Source organism: Silene latifolia, chromosome 5 (assembly GCF_048544455.1).
Source record: "Silene latifolia isolate original U9 population chromosome 5, ASM4854445v1, whole genome shotgun sequence".
Lineage (NCBI taxonomy): Eukaryota > Viridiplantae > Streptophyta > Magnoliopsida > Caryophyllales > Caryophyllaceae > Silene > Silene latifolia.
In genome coordinates this window covers 42,567,283-42,586,305 of record NC_133530.1, presented here as the reverse complement: position 1 = coordinate 42,586,305, position 19,023 = coordinate 42,567,283, and the positions used below count along the sequence as shown (strand labels likewise).

Genomic DNA, 19,023 nt, shown 5'->3' with positions numbered 1-19,023 from the left:
ATGGTAAAAAAAAAGTTATATGGATTACCAATTTAAGAAAATTAAAAAATATAAGATAAAAAAAATTAAAAAAATATAAGGTATAAACACAAAAAAAAGAAAGAGAAAAAATTGTAAACCATTGATCTCCTCTCATAATTTTTTTTATTTATTTACCTTATTTATTTAACCATTATTTCCTTTATTTAATGAAATGGCCTTTTAACTTTCCTTTTTTTTTTTATTGGTGAAATGTGAGTAGTATATATATCATAACGAGGGAAGAATTACAAGATAAGCAAAACTTTTCTTTCATCACTACTATATATACTCCGTATTTGTGTACCATATTTTTTTATTTTTCTTTCATTCATAAAATTTTGAGAGAATTTGTAATAAAATTTTTCATATATATAATTATTATATTCACCATAATTTTCAATTTTATTCAAAAAAATAGCACCTAAAGTATACATAGAAAAGTAAACTAATTGTTTCGTTTTTTATTTTTCTTATGTTTTGTATTTATTTGTTATTATTTTTTGTGTTTGTATTAATATTGCAGGAGAATGAATTTCCAACTTTATTCAAAAAATTGATAGGTAAGGTATAGCTAAAGAACTAAATTAATTATTTTGCTTTTTATTTTTATTATGTTTTGAATTAATTAGAATCTTATTAGTTACTTTTTTTGTGTTTATATTAATATTGCAGGAGAATGAATTTTCAACTTTATTCAAAAAATTGGTAGGTAAACTATACAATGAGAACTAAATTTATTGTTTCACTTTTTATTTTTATTATGCTTTGAATTAATTAGAATTTTATTAGTTATTTTTGTGTGTGTTTGTATTAATATTATAGGAGGATGACATACTCATATATCAATAACAATAACAATGCACGAGATTCGAAATAATGGTTATGGATCTTCTTTACATATTTTTTTCTTGGTTTGGACGACTCTTTCATTTTTGTCAGTTTTTCTTCTTTTTTTCTACAATGGTGTATTAGAAATATCGAATGGTAGCAATTATCTTTAATAAGTTGTTGACATGTTGTTACATTATTGTCCTCACTCTTTCCTACACTTTAGTCTTCTTTGTAACACTTATGTTCTATTTTTATTTTGTCAAACAGGTTACAAATCAAATTGTTTAGCCAAATTATTAATGTACGATGCACATGTCAATTTGATCTTATCATAGTGTTATAATATGCATAAATAGTAATTAGTTAGAAACCGATTCTTATTCTCCAATTCATTGTTTCAATTCCAATGCTTTCAAGCCTTTAAATCATTTTTTTTGTTTTCCATCAAATATACTATTCTGTAACTCACAATATTTTTTGGATAAATATTTTTTTTGAATGATTTGTTTATATTTTATTTTCTCCTTAATAGGAAATGCTAATATTTCGTATGAAGTATAATAGTATTGTTTTGATTATAATTCTTGATGAATGATCGAATATGAAGAAGTTATGTTTAGAATCGTATAAGCATAAATCTCTATTTATTGCGTGATTCCAAGAAATGCGTAATTATTTTTGCTCATCTTATACTACTACTAATAATTATTAGAGTTCACCTATAAAGTTTTGATCCTTACTTTACTCTCTTACTTTTTGTCCCAAATCTAATCTTATATATACTACGGAGTATATTATTATAACACAAAATGTGATATTTTAAATATATGTAACCTTTCCTTGGAATTATTTGGAATAGTTGTTAAAGTTGTTCACATAAAAGTTCACGACCGTTTCTTTGCAAGATAAACATAGGGCCAAGTACTTTAAATGCACCAAAACGACAATAAAAATAGTATCTTCATTCAAGCAATAAAGAGGCAAAATGCAATGTTTGTTGGTGAAAAAAATCATTCATATTCTATAATCTTTAAGCCGGTCAAAGTAATGGTTAAATAATAAAGAGACAATTGAAAAATCACTAATTAAAACGACAATTGAAGAAACATTAATTAAACAGGCAATTGAAGAATAATTAGCAACTCAAACAAGAAAATTGAGAGTCATTGATTTTCTTTCTAAAAAATCTCATCAAAATACCAATTCATATTGTCTTATTTGATACCAGGTTGTCCAAACCAACATTATCCGTCTTACAAAAGTCAGTTTTTTTGTTCTCTTTGTAATTTAGAGTATTTTATTGGAATTTTTGTGTCTCCTTTTTTTTTTTTCTTTCTATTCATGTATGTATATTTAATAGTCATAATTGGAGGTGCCAATTCAATTAATTAACTTGATAATTTAATTAATGATGTTATTGTAGGAGGTATGTATATGTTAATGCGATCCTAAAATGGATGTGCTTTGAACTTCGCGTAATTATTTTGCATACCCAATAAGAAATATTTTTACGAGACTAGCATAATTATCCATATTGTACGAGTTTTAGGATTTTGACGGGAGTATTTATTTAAATTTTATATCTATATGTGTACTTACTATAAGTGAAGTAATAAGAATGTTATATTTTTGTAGAGAAATAAAGGATAATGAATGAATAGTAATCACGCTATATATTTCGAAGTTAGGACAACAAAAAAAAATCAATCAAGTTATATATGATTGATCAGGTTTTTGTCATTAATTAAATTATTAAAAAAATAATTAAAATATTTATTTTATTTTCTAAATGATAAAATATTTAATAACTAGCAAAAAAGATAAAGTTGCGTATATAAGCCATTCTTTATTTAAAATAAAAAATACTAGAAACATTTTAAAGGAAAATAAATTTTAAAAAAAAAATAAAAAGAATGAAAATTTTGTTGAAATCGAAATAATTTAACTATGGTTCATGACACAAACACAATAATCATCTGAAAATAATTATGGAAGATAATTTAAATAATAGTCCAAAAAGAAAGTGTATTTAAATTGAAAAAAAATACTAAAGTACCTCACTAATATAGAAAAAAAACTAAATATAAAAAATGTTAAAAAGGAAAAAGTATTAAAAGCAGGTTTTAATTAAAAAAAAAAAGAATATTTTCTTGGAACACAAATACAAGGATGATTTAATACTAACAAGAGCATCATATCTACAATAAAGAGTATAACAAAAGTAGTGAAAATATACTAAAATAAGAAAAAAGATATATACTAATGATTAAAGTGTGAAAATATAGTTAAAAATGAAAATTTTAATATGAAATAATACACCGTCTCTTTTGAAATTAGCTTTTCAAAAATTATGGAGACCCAGATACAATTAGCAATAGATCTACAAATTTCGAGGCACAACAACGCAAATATATGATTATTCGCATTGATCACGCTAGAATCGTGTTCTAATAGAGTGAAATGGGAAATATGTACGATTGATTTGAAATGTTGGATGAGTAGTAACCGTCATATGCTACTGTGGAGGCGGGATGATTGGGGAGGGAGAAGGGATGTGGAATGTTGTGAAGTAGTGGACAAATGTGTACAATTAGGGTAATTAAAGAACAAAGGCCGATTAATATTATAGGTAGTAAAGGGATAACATTAGGATGGATAATTTTGAGATGGAGATAGTCAAAGAAAGGAGGTAAGATGAAAAGTCGGTTAGTAATTGTGAGAGGAAGAGGGCGGCTGCGGGGTATAGGTAGTATGAAGTAGGGTAAAATTCTTAGAAAGAATTGATTTATGTATTTATATATCATAAATTATAGTGTAAGACGGTCTCATACGGTGATAAAGTCCACTTTTGTAAAAAAAGTTGTTCATTTATTGCTAAAACCGTCTTACACAATATTGGGATCGTTTCATAATGTAAAACCGTCTTACGCAATACCTACTGTTTATATATAGCCATATTTGATATAGGCCATATGAGTATCGATAGTGGAATTGGATTATTATCTCATTGTTGGGTTATCGTTGTAGATTACCGGTTCTTTAGTTTGGCCAATTTTTGTATGATATATTAACTTGATTGTGTTAGTTTGACATATATAGTTCACATATTCTTATTTAAGACCGATATATCCGTCTTAATCTTAAAATGTGTAAAGTATTGTAATTTGTACATAAGATAAAAATAATACTACACATAGATAAAAATAATATTGCAATAATATGCATTGAGATTAGTAAAAAAAATTTGTCCTATCTATTCAAGTGAGGTGTTATTGATCCGTTTTATTCGTAAGACGATATATACATCTTAAGGAAGAACTACTGATGTTAGTTAGATGAGTGTAGTTTCTATTCGTCCTCATTTTGCAATTGATATATCCGGTTATTCTCATTTCCATCAATGTATATGGAAAAGGGGACTCTTATCACATATTATCTAATTTATTCTCATTCCACGTGATAGTCATTCGAAGTGGCGACTAATAGATTGATTCGATTAGTTTAATTACATTAATGATGCTGGTCGTGAGAATAAAAACCATCCTTTTTTCCTAAATTATATGTACATGCATTAATGATGAAAACCGTATTATGTCATCAGAATGAAAAAGGTTAATTAAATTATACGTATGTCGAATTCTCAATTATAGACTTACTATATTATCACGACATTTACATTTAGTAACGCTCATTTATATGCTCCTGAGTCCTGTATCTAATAATAGCGCATGTTATTATATATGACCAGTGCATTTTTTTGCACGGGTTTAAAACTAGTTACGTGTTTATTACTGGGTCAGCTCTCTTCGTATGAAACTGCCCACAAAGTCAATGAGGCCACAAACATGTTTGAGCAGGAGTTAATTGCATTTATACACTTCAAATATAATAATAAAAATAAGGGATAATTTTCATGGTATAAATTTGCATTTTTTTTTTTTTGAATACCCCTATTTTTGTCAAAAAAATGATTAACTGGTCATATCTCTTAGATACGAGATCGAAAAGCCACGATTTGTTTTTCTAAGTGGAACGTCTTTACGAGATCTTTAGTTGAAAAAAAAATAAAAATAAGTGTTTTTTTTACATCTTTGAACGGATTTACTACTTGTCAAAGTTTATTCGCTCTAGAAACTTTGACCGGCTTTTATTTTCAATCACATATGCAGAAAATGAAGTTTTTTTTTTTCAAAATGATTATCTTCCCGAGATCAACAATTTTAGAATAAGAATCGTGGCTTTATGAAATCGTAACTAAGAAATATGAGCAATTAAAGTAATTTTTTAGAAAAGTATTAGTATTTTGGAAAAAAAATGCAAACTTTAAGGGTATCATGGGAATTATCCCCTAAAAATAATAAGCTAATCCCTTACTCTAATGCCACATCAACAATTACAATTATCTACATAGCGATTTATCTCCACATCATCACCAAGTCATTTATTCGTAAGTAAACCTGATTCTTCATCATCCCTTTAAGGGGTTCAACAAGAAGTTCAATCCTAATAGTAATGGTTGACGACCCTTGACATTCAAATATTACAAAATGATGTTTACATACTGTATGTAATAGGAATATGTATGTAAGGAATTGCACAAGACTCAACAAGGACCTTCTCTACGACGATACAAATGTGATATTTGTGGGAAGCTATTCGTGGGATATTTTGTATACTTGGTCTGATCCAACATTTACTTTTACTTAAATTAATATTGGTCTCACATTCTTGGTATAAAACTCGTCGTTAATTTTGGCAGTACGTTAAATGGTAGCGTCGGTGGAACAAAGTGGATATGTGATTAAGGAAGGAGGCTTTTATTTCATGTTTGATTGAAGGTTGGTTTACATCAAATGAGAATTTAATAACCAACAAATAATAAAGGTACTATCACTAAGTTGGTTTGGGCTTACTACTTTAGTTTGATGGATGTTTTTTTCAAACCAAACATTAATTAATTAATAATTCTTGGGTCTTCACTCTTGAGTCTTCACCATGGCCTTCCCAACAAGGACTCTGTCGGCAAATACCACTTTGTCATTTGTCATTATTCTCATACAAGTAAATCACAAAAAATATTCACTGTTTACTGTTATTCTATTCTACTACTAGACCAAAACATAAACTTATCTATAGAGATACACACGTTATTGTCAATACCATATCTTACGTGTCCCCACTTTTCCATATAAATCTTTTACACCTAATTTCAATTCACATTATTTCAATTCAACTTGGGTCGATTTAGTATAAAAAGTTTCAGTCTAAATAAACTTAAGTTAATGTCTCCTACACATATTTTTAGCTTTAATAATGATGCCAAAGTGATAACCGATATGGACGACACCTCCCCCTCCAAACGATACGAAAATAAATAAAAAAAATTGTTAAAATTTTCAAATAACTCATTTACAATACCAGTCATTTCTAACACTAACTAATGCCTCATTATTAATCGCATATATACTCTTTTATGTTCGTTTCATGCTTCCAACTAAATTCAAATAACTCGACTCACGCAAATTAAGGACCAAAATAGGACTCGAAACCCGAATTAAGCCGACACTATTCAACCTAGCCGAAGTATATATTATCACATATTGACCATAATCGAAATAAGTTGGCAACAACCCACATACCTCAAACCGAAATGACTTGACTCGAGCTAATCTAACCCAAATTTCTGCAAACCCGCATTAACCCTAGTTGATCTAAACTCAATCCAACTGGCCTGTTTAACTGGTTTATTACTTTATTTCTAACCCTCGTAAATAGTGTAACAAAACGAAGAGTTGCAAACCAATTGGAGTTGGAATGCAATAATAAATACTTTAAAACCGACGTGAAAGCAACAGGTCCAGACGTCCCAATCATGAGATTAATCATCATATGGAGTAGACAGTAGGACGATTGATTGCCTTGTCTTAGACCAACCGTAAATGCGCAAACTTGAGCCTAAATGAATGGGCCATAACCACCCCACTCTTGTTACGCGTTTAATACTCCAACAATCCACTCTTTCACTAAAAGATACAGTGGTTGCAGCATACTTTGTATTTATTCCACTAAATCTGTGTCTACATTCCACAACCAATAAATGCAAACATGCCAATTTTGTCACAAGGTACGGAGTCCCTACAATTATCTGAACCGAACCGAAATTTCAGTATTACTCTCTTACATGCACTTCTACTTTTCTCTTCATTGTAGACCGACCGCATACATTAAACATACAACTGCCAAAACCAATATTACCCGATACCGCCATATTATTAACATTGCATTGCACCTAATGCCCTAATGGCCACATTAAATAAAGAAGAATAACAAAGCAGTACAGACTTGTTATAACTTGCTACTGAAATTTTGAGTCTCACTAAAAAGGGAAATTGAAATGCTATTCCCCAACATAGAACTTTTAATTGAGTATAAATGCAGAAAAGTGTCGTTTTTACAGAAAGATGGGATCTTCTGATCATTGGATTGGCATCTTTTGTAGGCATTCATATCTGTCAGTATTCAACAGCACACAGATTAAAAGGAAATTCCTTCTTTATATCACATGGGATGCAACCCTACCAATACAAATCTAGGACACACCCCTAAATTTTATAGCACAAATTCTCATTATAAACGGACACTATCTGTCTATACGTATAGACGGATACCATTTCTCCTCACAAAATACCCATTTGCCATAAAGTGGGAAGCACATGGGGGGTGCCCCGCCTTATCTCCCCTACCCATTTTATTAGAGATCTTTACCCGTCTGTTCGCCCCACCCGTCTATATACCAAGACCTATTGATTTTATAGATTTATGAGATAAGACATCACCAAATGCACACCATGATCCACTTACATCCAATGCAAGTGGTTTCAACTGTGCCACCCAACTCTTCTAGTCTCATTTCTTAGAAAGAGACTTTGGAGGACGATATCTTATCAAATTCAGTTAGTCTCCCTTAAGACAAACTTTAGGAAGGACTATTCACTAGATCATACAAGTATTACTAATCACATACCACACATTTGTACAAAGTACTTCTATGTACTACTTCCTATTCTTTGAACACGAATTATTTGAAAATGCTCTCGATTTACTTGTGTTAGGGATGACTAAAGTAAAGAAGAGACCTATTAAACAAATTAAATATACCTTCTACCCATGAATCAAAATGCTCAAGAATTTATCCAATAACCAACATGGCAAATCCATTTCAGAGAAGATTATATACATCTAATACATGGAGTGATCACAAGCAAGTTGAATAAATAGGTGCATTTACAAAACTATAAATGTTACAGCAAACAACAAATTAACTACTTTGATTCAGATTATCTCAGTTTCATTCATAAACCAGAGCAAGTATAGAGTTTCCAAAACCCATACCTGCTCAGCAAGTACTTGAGTAATGACACATACTTAAATTAGCTTCAACCCCTGAAAGTATTTCAGGTCACCAGAATGGATGCATGTATAAAACAGCATTTGTAATTAAAATGAGAATCAATGATTAGTTTTCATTCTGACCCTCAGATGGATCCGGGAAGCTCTCCAGTACCTATAAGTGAAAACAGTACAGAACATAAGGGTTGTCCTGAGCATGAATCATGATAATGAATATGGGACACGACACATCACAACCAAGCATATACAAGTTTTGAAAGTTACGGACCTAGACCTAGGAAAAATGAACTCAAGACAATTGATCCAACCCGTAGCCACTAGCACAAACAGCAACAATCAACATGACTATAACCCGTAATAAAGGCATGGTTACGGGCCACGGCAATTACATTTTGAGTTACCGACCACGTTTGTAACTCAATGGGCGAGATCACGGATAAAAACAGAAACCAAAATTTAATACAATGGTTCAGTATAAGAATGGAGGAAAAGACAACTGATTATGAATTACCTCGTACAAATACCATGAAGCAAATGCATCAGTTGCAGCATATTTCAATTGCGGCTTTGAAAGAGGATCGGCTTCCCAGTTTCCAAGTCTAATATTCTTGGGTTTCAAAAGCTACAAAAGTTTAACACAAATTCTAGAACATTGGAGTTTTTGCACAAAGACAAGATGAAGAGCCACAATACAGACAAGACTAGGATGTATCAACCCATTTCTATTTAAATTTCGATATAACAAAAAATTGAAGGGGTTTGATTTTTCGAGTCCAATTAGGCATTAGCCCTTAGTACTTTAGCCGCTTGTTTAGATGGTATATTCAATAATTTTGTCGGCTAGTTGAGCTGGACAGAAATGGAGCAACATCGCAAAATTCATTCCACATATTAAAGAATTGGAAGGAAACAATCAGTCATAGCAAATTATTTAGCACCATTTACCATTTTACCCTCGCCTCACCCTGCTTCGCTTTGTAATACCAAATCAGACAAAAATGTGGGTGATCAACTGATCACAGAATGAAAATGGTGCAAATGAATCCATGATCAGTAAATAAAGGAGGTAAGATATCGAGACAGGGAAAGTTGCATCAAGAGAAGGTAGACAAACAGCCAAAACATCAGCACTGCTTTCTATGAGTGATCCTCCAGCTACTGAAACTGAGGCAGACAGAGTAACATTTTAGTGCCTTAAAGTGAAAAAAGGATTTCCTATTAGTGCAAGTGTTCGCACTAATGTTGGGAGAACGGAAGAATTTCCTATTACCATCGGGGTGCATCAAGGTTCCGCACTTAGTCCTTTTCTCTTTGCTATAGTTATGGATGAGTTGACAAGGGATATTCAGGACGACATCCCTTGGTGTATGATGTTTGCTGATGATATTGTGTTGATTGATTAGACAAAAGAGGGGGTGGAAAGAAAGTTGGAATTGTGGAGGCAGACTTTAGAGACTCGTGGGTTCAGCCTGAGCAGGAGTAAGACTGAGTATTTGAGGTGTCAGTTCACTAAGGTGGCGGAGTTGAGATCGACAGAGGCGGGGAGTATTATTTTCGATGGGAATGTTGTTGAGGGTTCGGATTTCTTTAGATATCTAGGATCTATTATTCAAAAAGATGGGGAGTTAGACGGAGATGTGGCTCACGACTAAAGCGGGATGGTTGAAATGGAAGAGTGCTTCTGGGTTTCTATGCGATAAAGATATGCCCCAAAGATTAAAGGGAAAATTTTATCGCACGGCAATTAGGCTCGCCCTACTTTACGACTCAGTGTTGGGCGTGAAACATTGTCACATTCAAAAGATGAGTGTGGCGGAGATGCGCATGTTGAGGTGGATGTGCGGACATACAAGGAAAGATCGGTTAAGGAATGAGGTGATTAGGGAAAAGGTAAAAGTGGCGCCAATAGAGGACAAGATGATGGAAAACCGACTAAGATGGTTTAGCCATGTGAGAAGGAGACCTATGGACGCAATTTAGGAGAGGCCGGAGACTTGGAGAACAAAAAAGGTCCCTAGAGGCAGAGGAAGACCGAGACAGACATGGTTGAGAGTGATAGAGCACGATATGAGAGTTCTGGGGCTTGAGGAGAGTATGGTGACGGAGAGGGCACAATGGAGGGAAATGATACATGTGGATTTTTAGTATTTGATGTTTTTTTTGACAGATTTAGTGTTTTTATTTATTTATCTAATTTAAAGAAATTAATTAATTTATTTTTCTCTCCTTTATTACACATTTTTTCAACAACCACTTTCTTATAGATTTTACCTGGTTCATTCTGGATCCTTAACTCTATTTCGGTTTTTAAAAATCGTTTTAATCTTTTCTCTCGATTTAAATTTTAAGTTTTTATAAAAGAAAGACGGAATTCGATTGTAAAACCCCCATTACATTTTCGTTCCCCCTTTTTGTTTTTCATCTTCCCTTTTTTTATTCGCATTTTGAGGCGTGCGTTCACTCATGGACGGTTCGAAAGGATGATTCATGTCAGCCGACCCCAAATCATTTTGGGATTAAGGCTCTGATGTTGTTGTAAAGTGAAAAAAGGAATCAGTCCAAGAGCTGGACGGTGCTACAAATAGTGTCCTATATAGCTTTTGGGATTATATGCTAAGCAAGTTATAGAAGTCTAAATCATGTGGAAGTGGGACTTATATGGATTGTTGTTTTGCTAACACAGAATGAAGAAACTTTGGCATGCCTACAAAACAGTCACATTACTACTAACACCATCGCTCCACTGCCTCAACAATTACTGCCTTGGGCAGGGAGGCCATCATTTGATTCACGCCATTTTTGCCAGAGTTGAAAACACAAATACATTGTTGTGAAATGACCATAAGATAATTGAGCATGTTTACAACACAGTTAAGTTTACAATGGCATTACTATACTGCCTCAGCTTCTTAAGTCAATGGCACTTTACAAGATTTGCTCCCTTTGTCTCAATCATTTATTTACCTTTAGCTAAAAAATCCCTCACAAAGAATAAAAAAAGGTGAACAAATGGACGAGACAGAGGGAGTACAACTTTATTTTTTGCTTGAAGACACAAATATGTTATTTCTAGATTACTATGAGAAAACTCTCTCATCGAGATTGCATTGTCCGAAACCCCGAACAATACTTTATACGGAGTAATAGAAGAAGTACGGTCATTTTAGTAAGTCATTTTGTATCATATTCCAAAGCCAAAGAATATTAAAAATTTAGCTTCAACATGAAATAAAAATCAAAACTATTATGAAAATTTAAAGAAAAAAAAAACAGCCAGACATCGTCAGGGAAGATAATAACCAATAATATGTCAAAGCAGAAGGTACCAATCAAGTACTTGTTTGCAAGTGAGCGTTTCAACCAATGAAGAAAGAGACCACTGCTTGGGTGCTACACCGAGCTTCTGATTAGCCATGGTGGATAGGTCTTGTACCGCTTTAATTGACACGTTATAATCATGGAATAGTTTAACAGCATCATTGTCAATACCAACTCCTACCTGAATATGTTGCCATATCAATCAAAGTATTCAAGTCTAAGTATTAAATAGAAGGTTCACAGGACAAATGATTTAATAACTCAGCAAAAATATAGTGATGCTTGAGCTGTGAAAACCTTAATAGATGAAGAATCCTCAAGCAGAGACTGCAGGCTGTGAGGTATCCCAGAATGAAAAATATGTAATACATAGCAATGAGTCATATCTCCACAAATTTGCATCACCGCAGCTATTCCCTGTGGAATGCCTGTAAATTCAGTAAACAGAGAAGAGCAATAAAGCATCCATTTATATTGTCCTCATTTCTTTTCTAGTCCAACCCAAAACAATTGGCCCCTTCTATGTGATAACTGATAAGTCTAGATGTAGATTCATAAAGTCAAGGGGTATAATGATATTTCGTCACAAATCTTAAAAACGATCTCTAGTCAAATGGGGAATATTCTGAATAGATAAATGCGATGGAGGGAGTCTATCTTAAGGCTAAACTGGAAAGGGGCCTTCAAGCTCAAGCATGTGTAGCAGCACTTCTCACGCACTATGTTGCTCAGACTCGGGTACGGGTGTCGGACATGGGTACGGATCAGAGTGTCGGGTACTCCAAGGTTAGAAATTTCAGACATGGGGACTCAGTCCAAAATTGGACACGGGTATGGGTGTCGCCGTGTCGGACACTGGTACGGATCGGAGTGTTGGGTACTCCAAGGTTAGAAATTTCAGACATGGGGACTTTGTCCATTTTTAAAATGGACACTGGTACGGGGACACGTTGACATTTACAAAAAAAAATGTAATTTTCCATACACTGAAATCATAAAATACTAATATTTAGATTTTATTAATCTAAAAAGACTGAAATCATAAATTGTTGAAACAAGTAGCATGCCTAGCAGCAAGCCACAATAACTTCTTATAAAGAGTAGAGAACTAAAGACTATAACTTCATGCGCCTTCGTCGTCAAATGTCATAGCCTCTAACATGGGATCATTCAATGATATATTGGCCATTTCAAGGACCGTCTCTACCTCAGGAACATCACTATAAGAGTATACACTATAGGTCAAAATCTTACCAACATCCCAATATTTTGAAGGACCATTCATGTACTCTTTCTCTTCTTTTTTTTTTGACAAGAATTGAAAGTTGTTGTGGATTCACCAAGTCTTCGAAACATTGCGTAGCAAGTTTGTTCTTTTTACGCTTTGAATAACCCCATAGATGCTTCAATTCCTCTCACAACAAGAAGTGGATGCAGTGAAAGCACCTTAAAAGCTAAAGCTTGTAACAATGGTGTAAATGACCTTTAATTTGCCGACCATGAAAAAGGATTTTCATAATATCTTGCGGCTATGACACGAGGTTGGCCAAAATAATCCAACCCACAAGAAAATGCACCATATTCTTTGTATAAAAGCTCATGTCATTGCCGGAAAATCTTATGAAGATCCTCTTTCATGGTGGGCGAATTACAGATCATTTACACCATTTACACTAATGTTACAAGCTTTAGCTTTTAAGGTGCTTTCACAACCTGCGTCCTCTTCTTGTTGTGAGAGGAATTGAAGCATCTATGTTACAAGCTTTAGCTTTTAAGGTGCTTACACTAATGTTACAAGCTTTAGCTTTTTAACTTTTTTGTAAATATCGTGTCCAAGTACCCGTGTCTCAAACCTTGGAGAAACCGGCACTCCAACCCGTACCCGAGTCTACCCGTGAGCAACATAGAGCATAATTTTGTAGGTAGCCGTCCACACTCCATAGATTGTTATCATTCTATTTATGCCTACTGCTATCTGCTCAGCGAAGGTAGCCGTGTCCGGCTGGCAACTGACGGATCCGGTACGGTCGGGTCAACACCGGTATGGCCCAAAAACAACCATGTCGAAGCAACATAGCTCACGCAAGGTAAGGAGAAGCCAGTACACCACAAGCCCAAATGGCAGAAATTACACACTGCTTTCAAGGTGAGGGTGTGAGGCCATGCAGAACTCGACATAAGGTCCAGGCCTCCAGTCAGATCTAATTGTGATTTCAAGCTATGTTACTTCAACACTACACTTTGGTTCCGTGTTGTGTGTCCGACACTCAAATACTATGACACGAACGACACTTATTTAGACCAACAAAATTGAAATTATTGCACACAAGTCAAGTAACCACATCCGACACCTTAATACCATGTCGTGTCTTATTCTTGAAGAGTTGCAGTCGAGGGAGTATGAGTAACATAGATTTCAAGACAACAAATGCATGGAAGTCAGATAAGCGAGCGGCCTATTCACATAGATTGTCATTCAACATCACACTAGATTAAAAAAAAAAAAAAAAGCATCCGAAAATTCTACTAGAAGCATTACTACAACAACACCATCAGAGCCTTAATCCCAAAATGATTTGGGTCGGCTGACATGAATCATCCTTTAGAACCGTCCATGGGTGAGCGCACACCTCAAAATGCGAAAAAAAGGAGCGAAAGATAATACAAAGTCAAGGCTCGAAGAAATAATCTAACAAAAGAAAGAGGATGACAATGTCACGTTTAGTAAGAATGAAACTTCTAAAATCAGCTAGAGCCTCGAAAGCCAAATGGAGAGGTGCTGCAATGGGTGTGGTCTAGGATCCAGGATGACATCCTAACAAGTTGTTTCCGGCAAAGCTGACACGGATTCAGTATGCAAGCTAAACATAATATCTTTAACAGAATCTGTGTTCCATAGGCATGGAAGATGTAAAGCAGGATCTGAGAAAGTGACACAAGTGTCAATTTAATTGAACACTGTCATAAAGATAGAAAGGGTAATGCCATAAGAGCCTTGATTCTGCATATCTAAAGCACAATCCAGAGTCAACAGACATATTTTCTCATACCACACTTGAATCATATGTACTCCGTATCAAATCAAATATTCAAATGACAGTTTATGAAATTCTATTCTTTTTAACAAGTAGAGGTGACAACCATACAGTAAAGGAAATTTGGAAGCTTAATCTCTTGATTAAAAAATATATATCGTATCTGCAAAGAAAAGAAAATTCAAGTGCCAGTGAGTGTGTGAAGGAAGCACTTGATTCCAGCTATACTGGCAACTTCAAAAGGCAAAATTTGAACTTTTGACCCTTATAATCAATCACATCAAGTATGTTTAAGAGTGCAAGCACTGTTCAAGGATGTGATCCAGAACCCAAGACGACGCCTTGACAACTTATATACATCAGCAAAAATTTTGAGGTAAACCTTTGCTTTGTGAACTTCAGCCAACTCTTCTATCCTTTTTATGTGATTGACTAGTCGCCCAAAAAAATCCTAGTATTGACACTAAATTCAGAATTATTGAGCCCTGCCACCTCTTAAGTCCTAAAACCCACAACTGCAAATATAGATATAAAAAAGGCCTAGACTACCCCAGGCCGGTTCATAAACATTTGACAGCTGCAGCAATCTCATACATCCATCGATAGAAAATAGAAGAGCTAGTTATTCACACAGTTAAACAGCAGTTATTCACTTATACCGCCATTCGCCTTTCAATCTCTTTAACAAATGGAAAATACATTCCTTATGCTATAACAAAATCTTCCCTCTACTTTCACCAAAGTTCAAAAGATTCAAATAAATCATATAAGAGTAAAAAAAAAAGAGAGTGGCACATAAAAGCCGATTCCCATGGTCTCTTTAGATTCAACAAGATCAAAAATTGTTTAATCTTGACTCCAAGGTATCGGCTCCCTCTACATGAGGTTGTAACCTTACCTTTAAAACTTGAAATGCAAACGTTTGGGCCACCAAACAAATGAAATAACGCATCTCTAGTGAACATATTTACAAAAATAATTCAGTTAGGTGATCATATTCAATAATTGAAATTTGAAAAAATAAAAAGAAAGTTAAGTACACATGTCTAACTGTTAATACAACTAACATATACAAACACTAAACCAAAAACAATGGTCTTTAACTTGTTCTTAGCCATAGAGCAAGCTTTAGATTTCATAATAGAAATATTGATAGAAATCATAGCATCCTAGTTTCAGTAAAAATGCTTGGAAAAAGAAATATATTGATTCACTAGTTCCTTGAAAATGGTTCAACCTATTTATGATATAATGAAATTGACTTCTGAGTTCAAACCTTAATTGAGAGGATGTCAAAGAAGTAGCATGGCATTGAGCAGAGTACTTGTTTTAAACCACACACATGCAAATAACATATGCTATCATGAGAAAATAAGTTTGAAAAATTAGCAGATATAATATGAAATGACAAGATATCATTATACACATGCAAAAGAAAAAAAAAATTATTACAAGACAAAAGTTTGATGGGTTAGCGGATGCTATATGAGACGATAGAATTAGTAAGCTAACCTTGATCAAAGCTAGGTTTCCACTCAAGATCAAGGCCAAGGATAGCTCGGCCTAGTTCACATTTCTTGGCCTCTAGTAACTTCAAAATTTGCAATGTAGCTTCCTCTACCTCCTCAATTGTTCGACAATATACAATGCGACCCCCAAAGTTCATTGGAGGATATTTCAATTTCACATTGGCTGGCATGAAAGTGAGAATGAAGAAGTTAATACCAAATCTCGAAGTTAAATGATTCATTGAACATATATAGTAATTAGTAAGTAATAGAGACATTAATGGACAATTGGACACAAGGCTGAACTCGATAGAACCGCCCCCTGCGGCACAATCATGATTGTGAAAAGGATCTATTCTATGGCTAACCTTTTCAGAGTATGATCTCCACAATAAGATTTCCTACTTTTAAATTTAAGGCTTCATGCGCTAGCTACTAATTAGAAGCAGCCACCTTGAGGTTAACTAACAACCCCCAGACATGAACGACACGAGAAGATTTCTAACTTGTAAAGTTGTAATACACTAATACCCGAGAAAGTAAAGTTTTGTCACCAAAAAAAACCTTCTAAGCCTCGTAGAAGGTTAATCAGGATGATAGTGATCAACTACCATGAACAAGATCAAATTCTCTAGCTTTGCTCACAATATGAAATTATTCCATGTTTAATTACACAAATTTTATGACAAGCACATTCAATGACTACGTTGGGTGGTTTAGACAGCCTCATGATTTGTCATATCTAATTTGTTTCACTCCCATATAAATATGACATCTTGACTTCAATTATAAGTTGCATCTCCTAACACTTTATTCAATGCACAATCAAATCACCTCAAAATAGACTTAGTGAATTTTGCATCAAAACGGCTTACATGTTAGACCACATCAATTCCTCATGTACTCATCATTTAATTTAGAATTATAGGGTAAATGAGTTAGGCTCACGTGTAAGACTACCTCAAGTGCTTTTCAACAAGAAATATACACATTTAGCCTCTATTTTATCAAAGATCAACTTAGAGCCAAGTCATCCAAAGTTTTAAATCTTCTTCGCTTCCTACCAAAAAAAAAAGTCTCATCCAATGTTTATTGCCATGACAACAATGTTGGAGCCGTTTTTACATCGATAGATCAAGAAACACGTAGGTGTTAAAGATAAGAAACATGTATTTACACCAATAGACCAACTCTACTTCTCTACCACATGCTTACCATTATTATCCTTACTTGTTATATCCATCCGACACCTTATACACTACAATCTACAATACTACTCCCTATGTGGCTACGTCCTAATCATTTGTTTACCTTTGATTAAAATACATACACCTCACAAATAACATACTGTAAAAGGTAAACAAATGACGAGCAATAGAATAAAGCGAATACTTCCTGCTTTCTTTGGCATACTGAACAAGAATAAAGAGAAATGCCTAAGCTCTTCTTTGGCAACCTGACATTGTTCTTTGGTGTGTAATTAAACAACAAAGAAGACGGCATCCTAGACAAAGACTAGCTTAGGCATCAATCTTGATTCTCATTTTTCGACTTAACAACTAATGATCGATTACTATTCATTTGAATTTGGTTTTTATTTTTGTCTAGCATTGATGTAGTAACGCAAATTTGAATTTTATTATATAGACACACCACGTAATTCGTGTTGGCCATGTGAATGCCAGAATTAAGAATGTTATCGTGCTCAGACGTGACAAACTCGCTACCCACTCCTACGCCAATAATTAATGATGGTATTATTTACGAGTTACGAGTGACATATAATCCCTCCGTCTCTGTCTCGGTTTGTGAGGGCATTTTAATCAAAAGTAAACAAATGTTCTGAAATGCGAATATAAAAATACAAGTATTGGCAGTTTAAATATAAGATATTTGGGAAACGGAAGGAGTATTAAAATAGGGAGTGACCTTGGCGAAAACCGGAATTGGTGCGGCAAGGCGTAAGCGCAAAAGAAGCCGGATTCCGAGACGAACCCAATTCAACATTAGAAGAAGCAAATGAATCGGGCAAACGGCGGCGGGTTTTAGGTCGGGCTTCATCGGCAGAAGAGCTAGTTCGACGCAACGAAGACGAACTAGAGGTTGATTTAGCAGCCTCAAAAGCGGCATCGATTGCCTCAAGTTCTTCGTTCGTAAAGGGTGTATCCCAATCATCCAATTTAGGTGAAGTTAATGTTGTTGGTGTTGATGTTGATTGATGGGTGTTTTGTTCTGGGTTTTTCATTGTATAAATGGAGATTTTTGTTGAAATTGATTTGTGATTTGGAGGATTCAATTGGGATTAACACTGTTGGTTTTTTTAGGGCAATTTTTTGGGAGGTGAAACTTGGAAGTTGGAACTGTAGAGGTGGTGATTTTGGGGAAGTTGTAGCTTTTGAATTACTCTTTTTTTTTTAAAAAAAAAAATGCACATTTTGGTTGCTTTTGTTATGTTATTAGTCTATAATTTTGGCGGGATTAGCATGCCCTCAAGAATATGATTTATTTTTAAAAAGTTTTAGAGAAAAGGTATCGAAAAATGTATGCGGTATTACTGATGTTTGGTATTTTGTCCAAAATATCCAATTTATTTATCTGGAAAACTTCAAAAAGGTCATAATTCGTGTTTACGAGTTCAGAAAGTGACTTTTTTTTTTTTTTTTCAAATTAATCATCTTTCTGAGAACTACAATTTGTAAAAAAAAATTGTCGTATTTGGATTTCGTGGCTAGGAGTTTTTGCATGTCAAAGGTTTTTTGACCGAACAAACTTTGAGTGACCATATCATTTGGTCGCGTGTTCTAAACCCGACAAATTTGTTTTTCAAGTCGTAGTTCTCTAAAAGATGAACAATTTGGGGGAAAAATCGTCACTTTCTGAGCTCGTAAACACGAGTTATG

General features: G+C 33.9%; 1 protein-coding gene across 4 annotated transcripts; it reads right to left on the bottom strand.

Annotated features, from left to right (window-relative positions):
* Positions 1 to 6,902: 6,902 nt before the first annotated feature.
* On the bottom strand, positions 6,903 to 18,511 carry LOC141657340 (3'-5' exonuclease). Of its 4 annotated transcripts, XR_012548727.1 has the most exons (7): positions 18,053 to 18,491; positions 16,128 to 16,307; positions 11,878 to 12,008; positions 11,600 to 11,761; positions 8,774 to 8,884; positions 8,245 to 8,416; positions 6,903 to 7,361 (listed from the first exon to the last, which is right to left on the bottom strand). XR_012548727.1 is itself a non-coding variant. In XM_074464533.1 (6 exons), exons 1-6 carry the CDS (start codon positions 18,366 to 18,368, stop codon positions 8,369 to 8,371), a joined length of 948 nt encoding a protein of 315 aa, XP_074320634.1. In that variant the 5' UTR covers positions 18,369 to 18,491; the 3' UTR covers positions 8,030 to 8,368. The 4 variants fall into 4 exon arrangements, 2 of the variants coding, with proteins under 2 accessions (XP_074320634.1, XP_074320635.1); XR_012548728.1 differs by lacking the exon at positions 6,903 to 7,361 and having other exon boundaries at positions 8,030 to 8,416; positions 11,589 to 11,761; positions 18,053 to 18,511; XM_074464533.1 differs by lacking the exon at positions 6,903 to 7,361 and having other exon boundaries at positions 8,030 to 8,416.
* Positions 18,512 to 19,023: the final 512 nt, after the last annotated feature.

Coding starts and splice junctions, on each gene's coding strand:
- LOC141657340 (XM_074464533.1), bottom strand. CDS start 18,368: ATGAAAAACCCAGAACAAAACACCCATCAATCAACATCAACACCAACA. Junction 16,308..18,052: donor CAATTCCGGTTTTCGCCAAG/GTCACTCCCTAT, acceptor CTTTCATGCCAG/CCAATGTGAAATTGAAATAT. Junction 11,762..11,877: donor AGGATTCTTCATCTATTAAG/GTTTTCACAGCT, acceptor CAACATATTCAG/GTAGGAGTTGGTATTGACAA.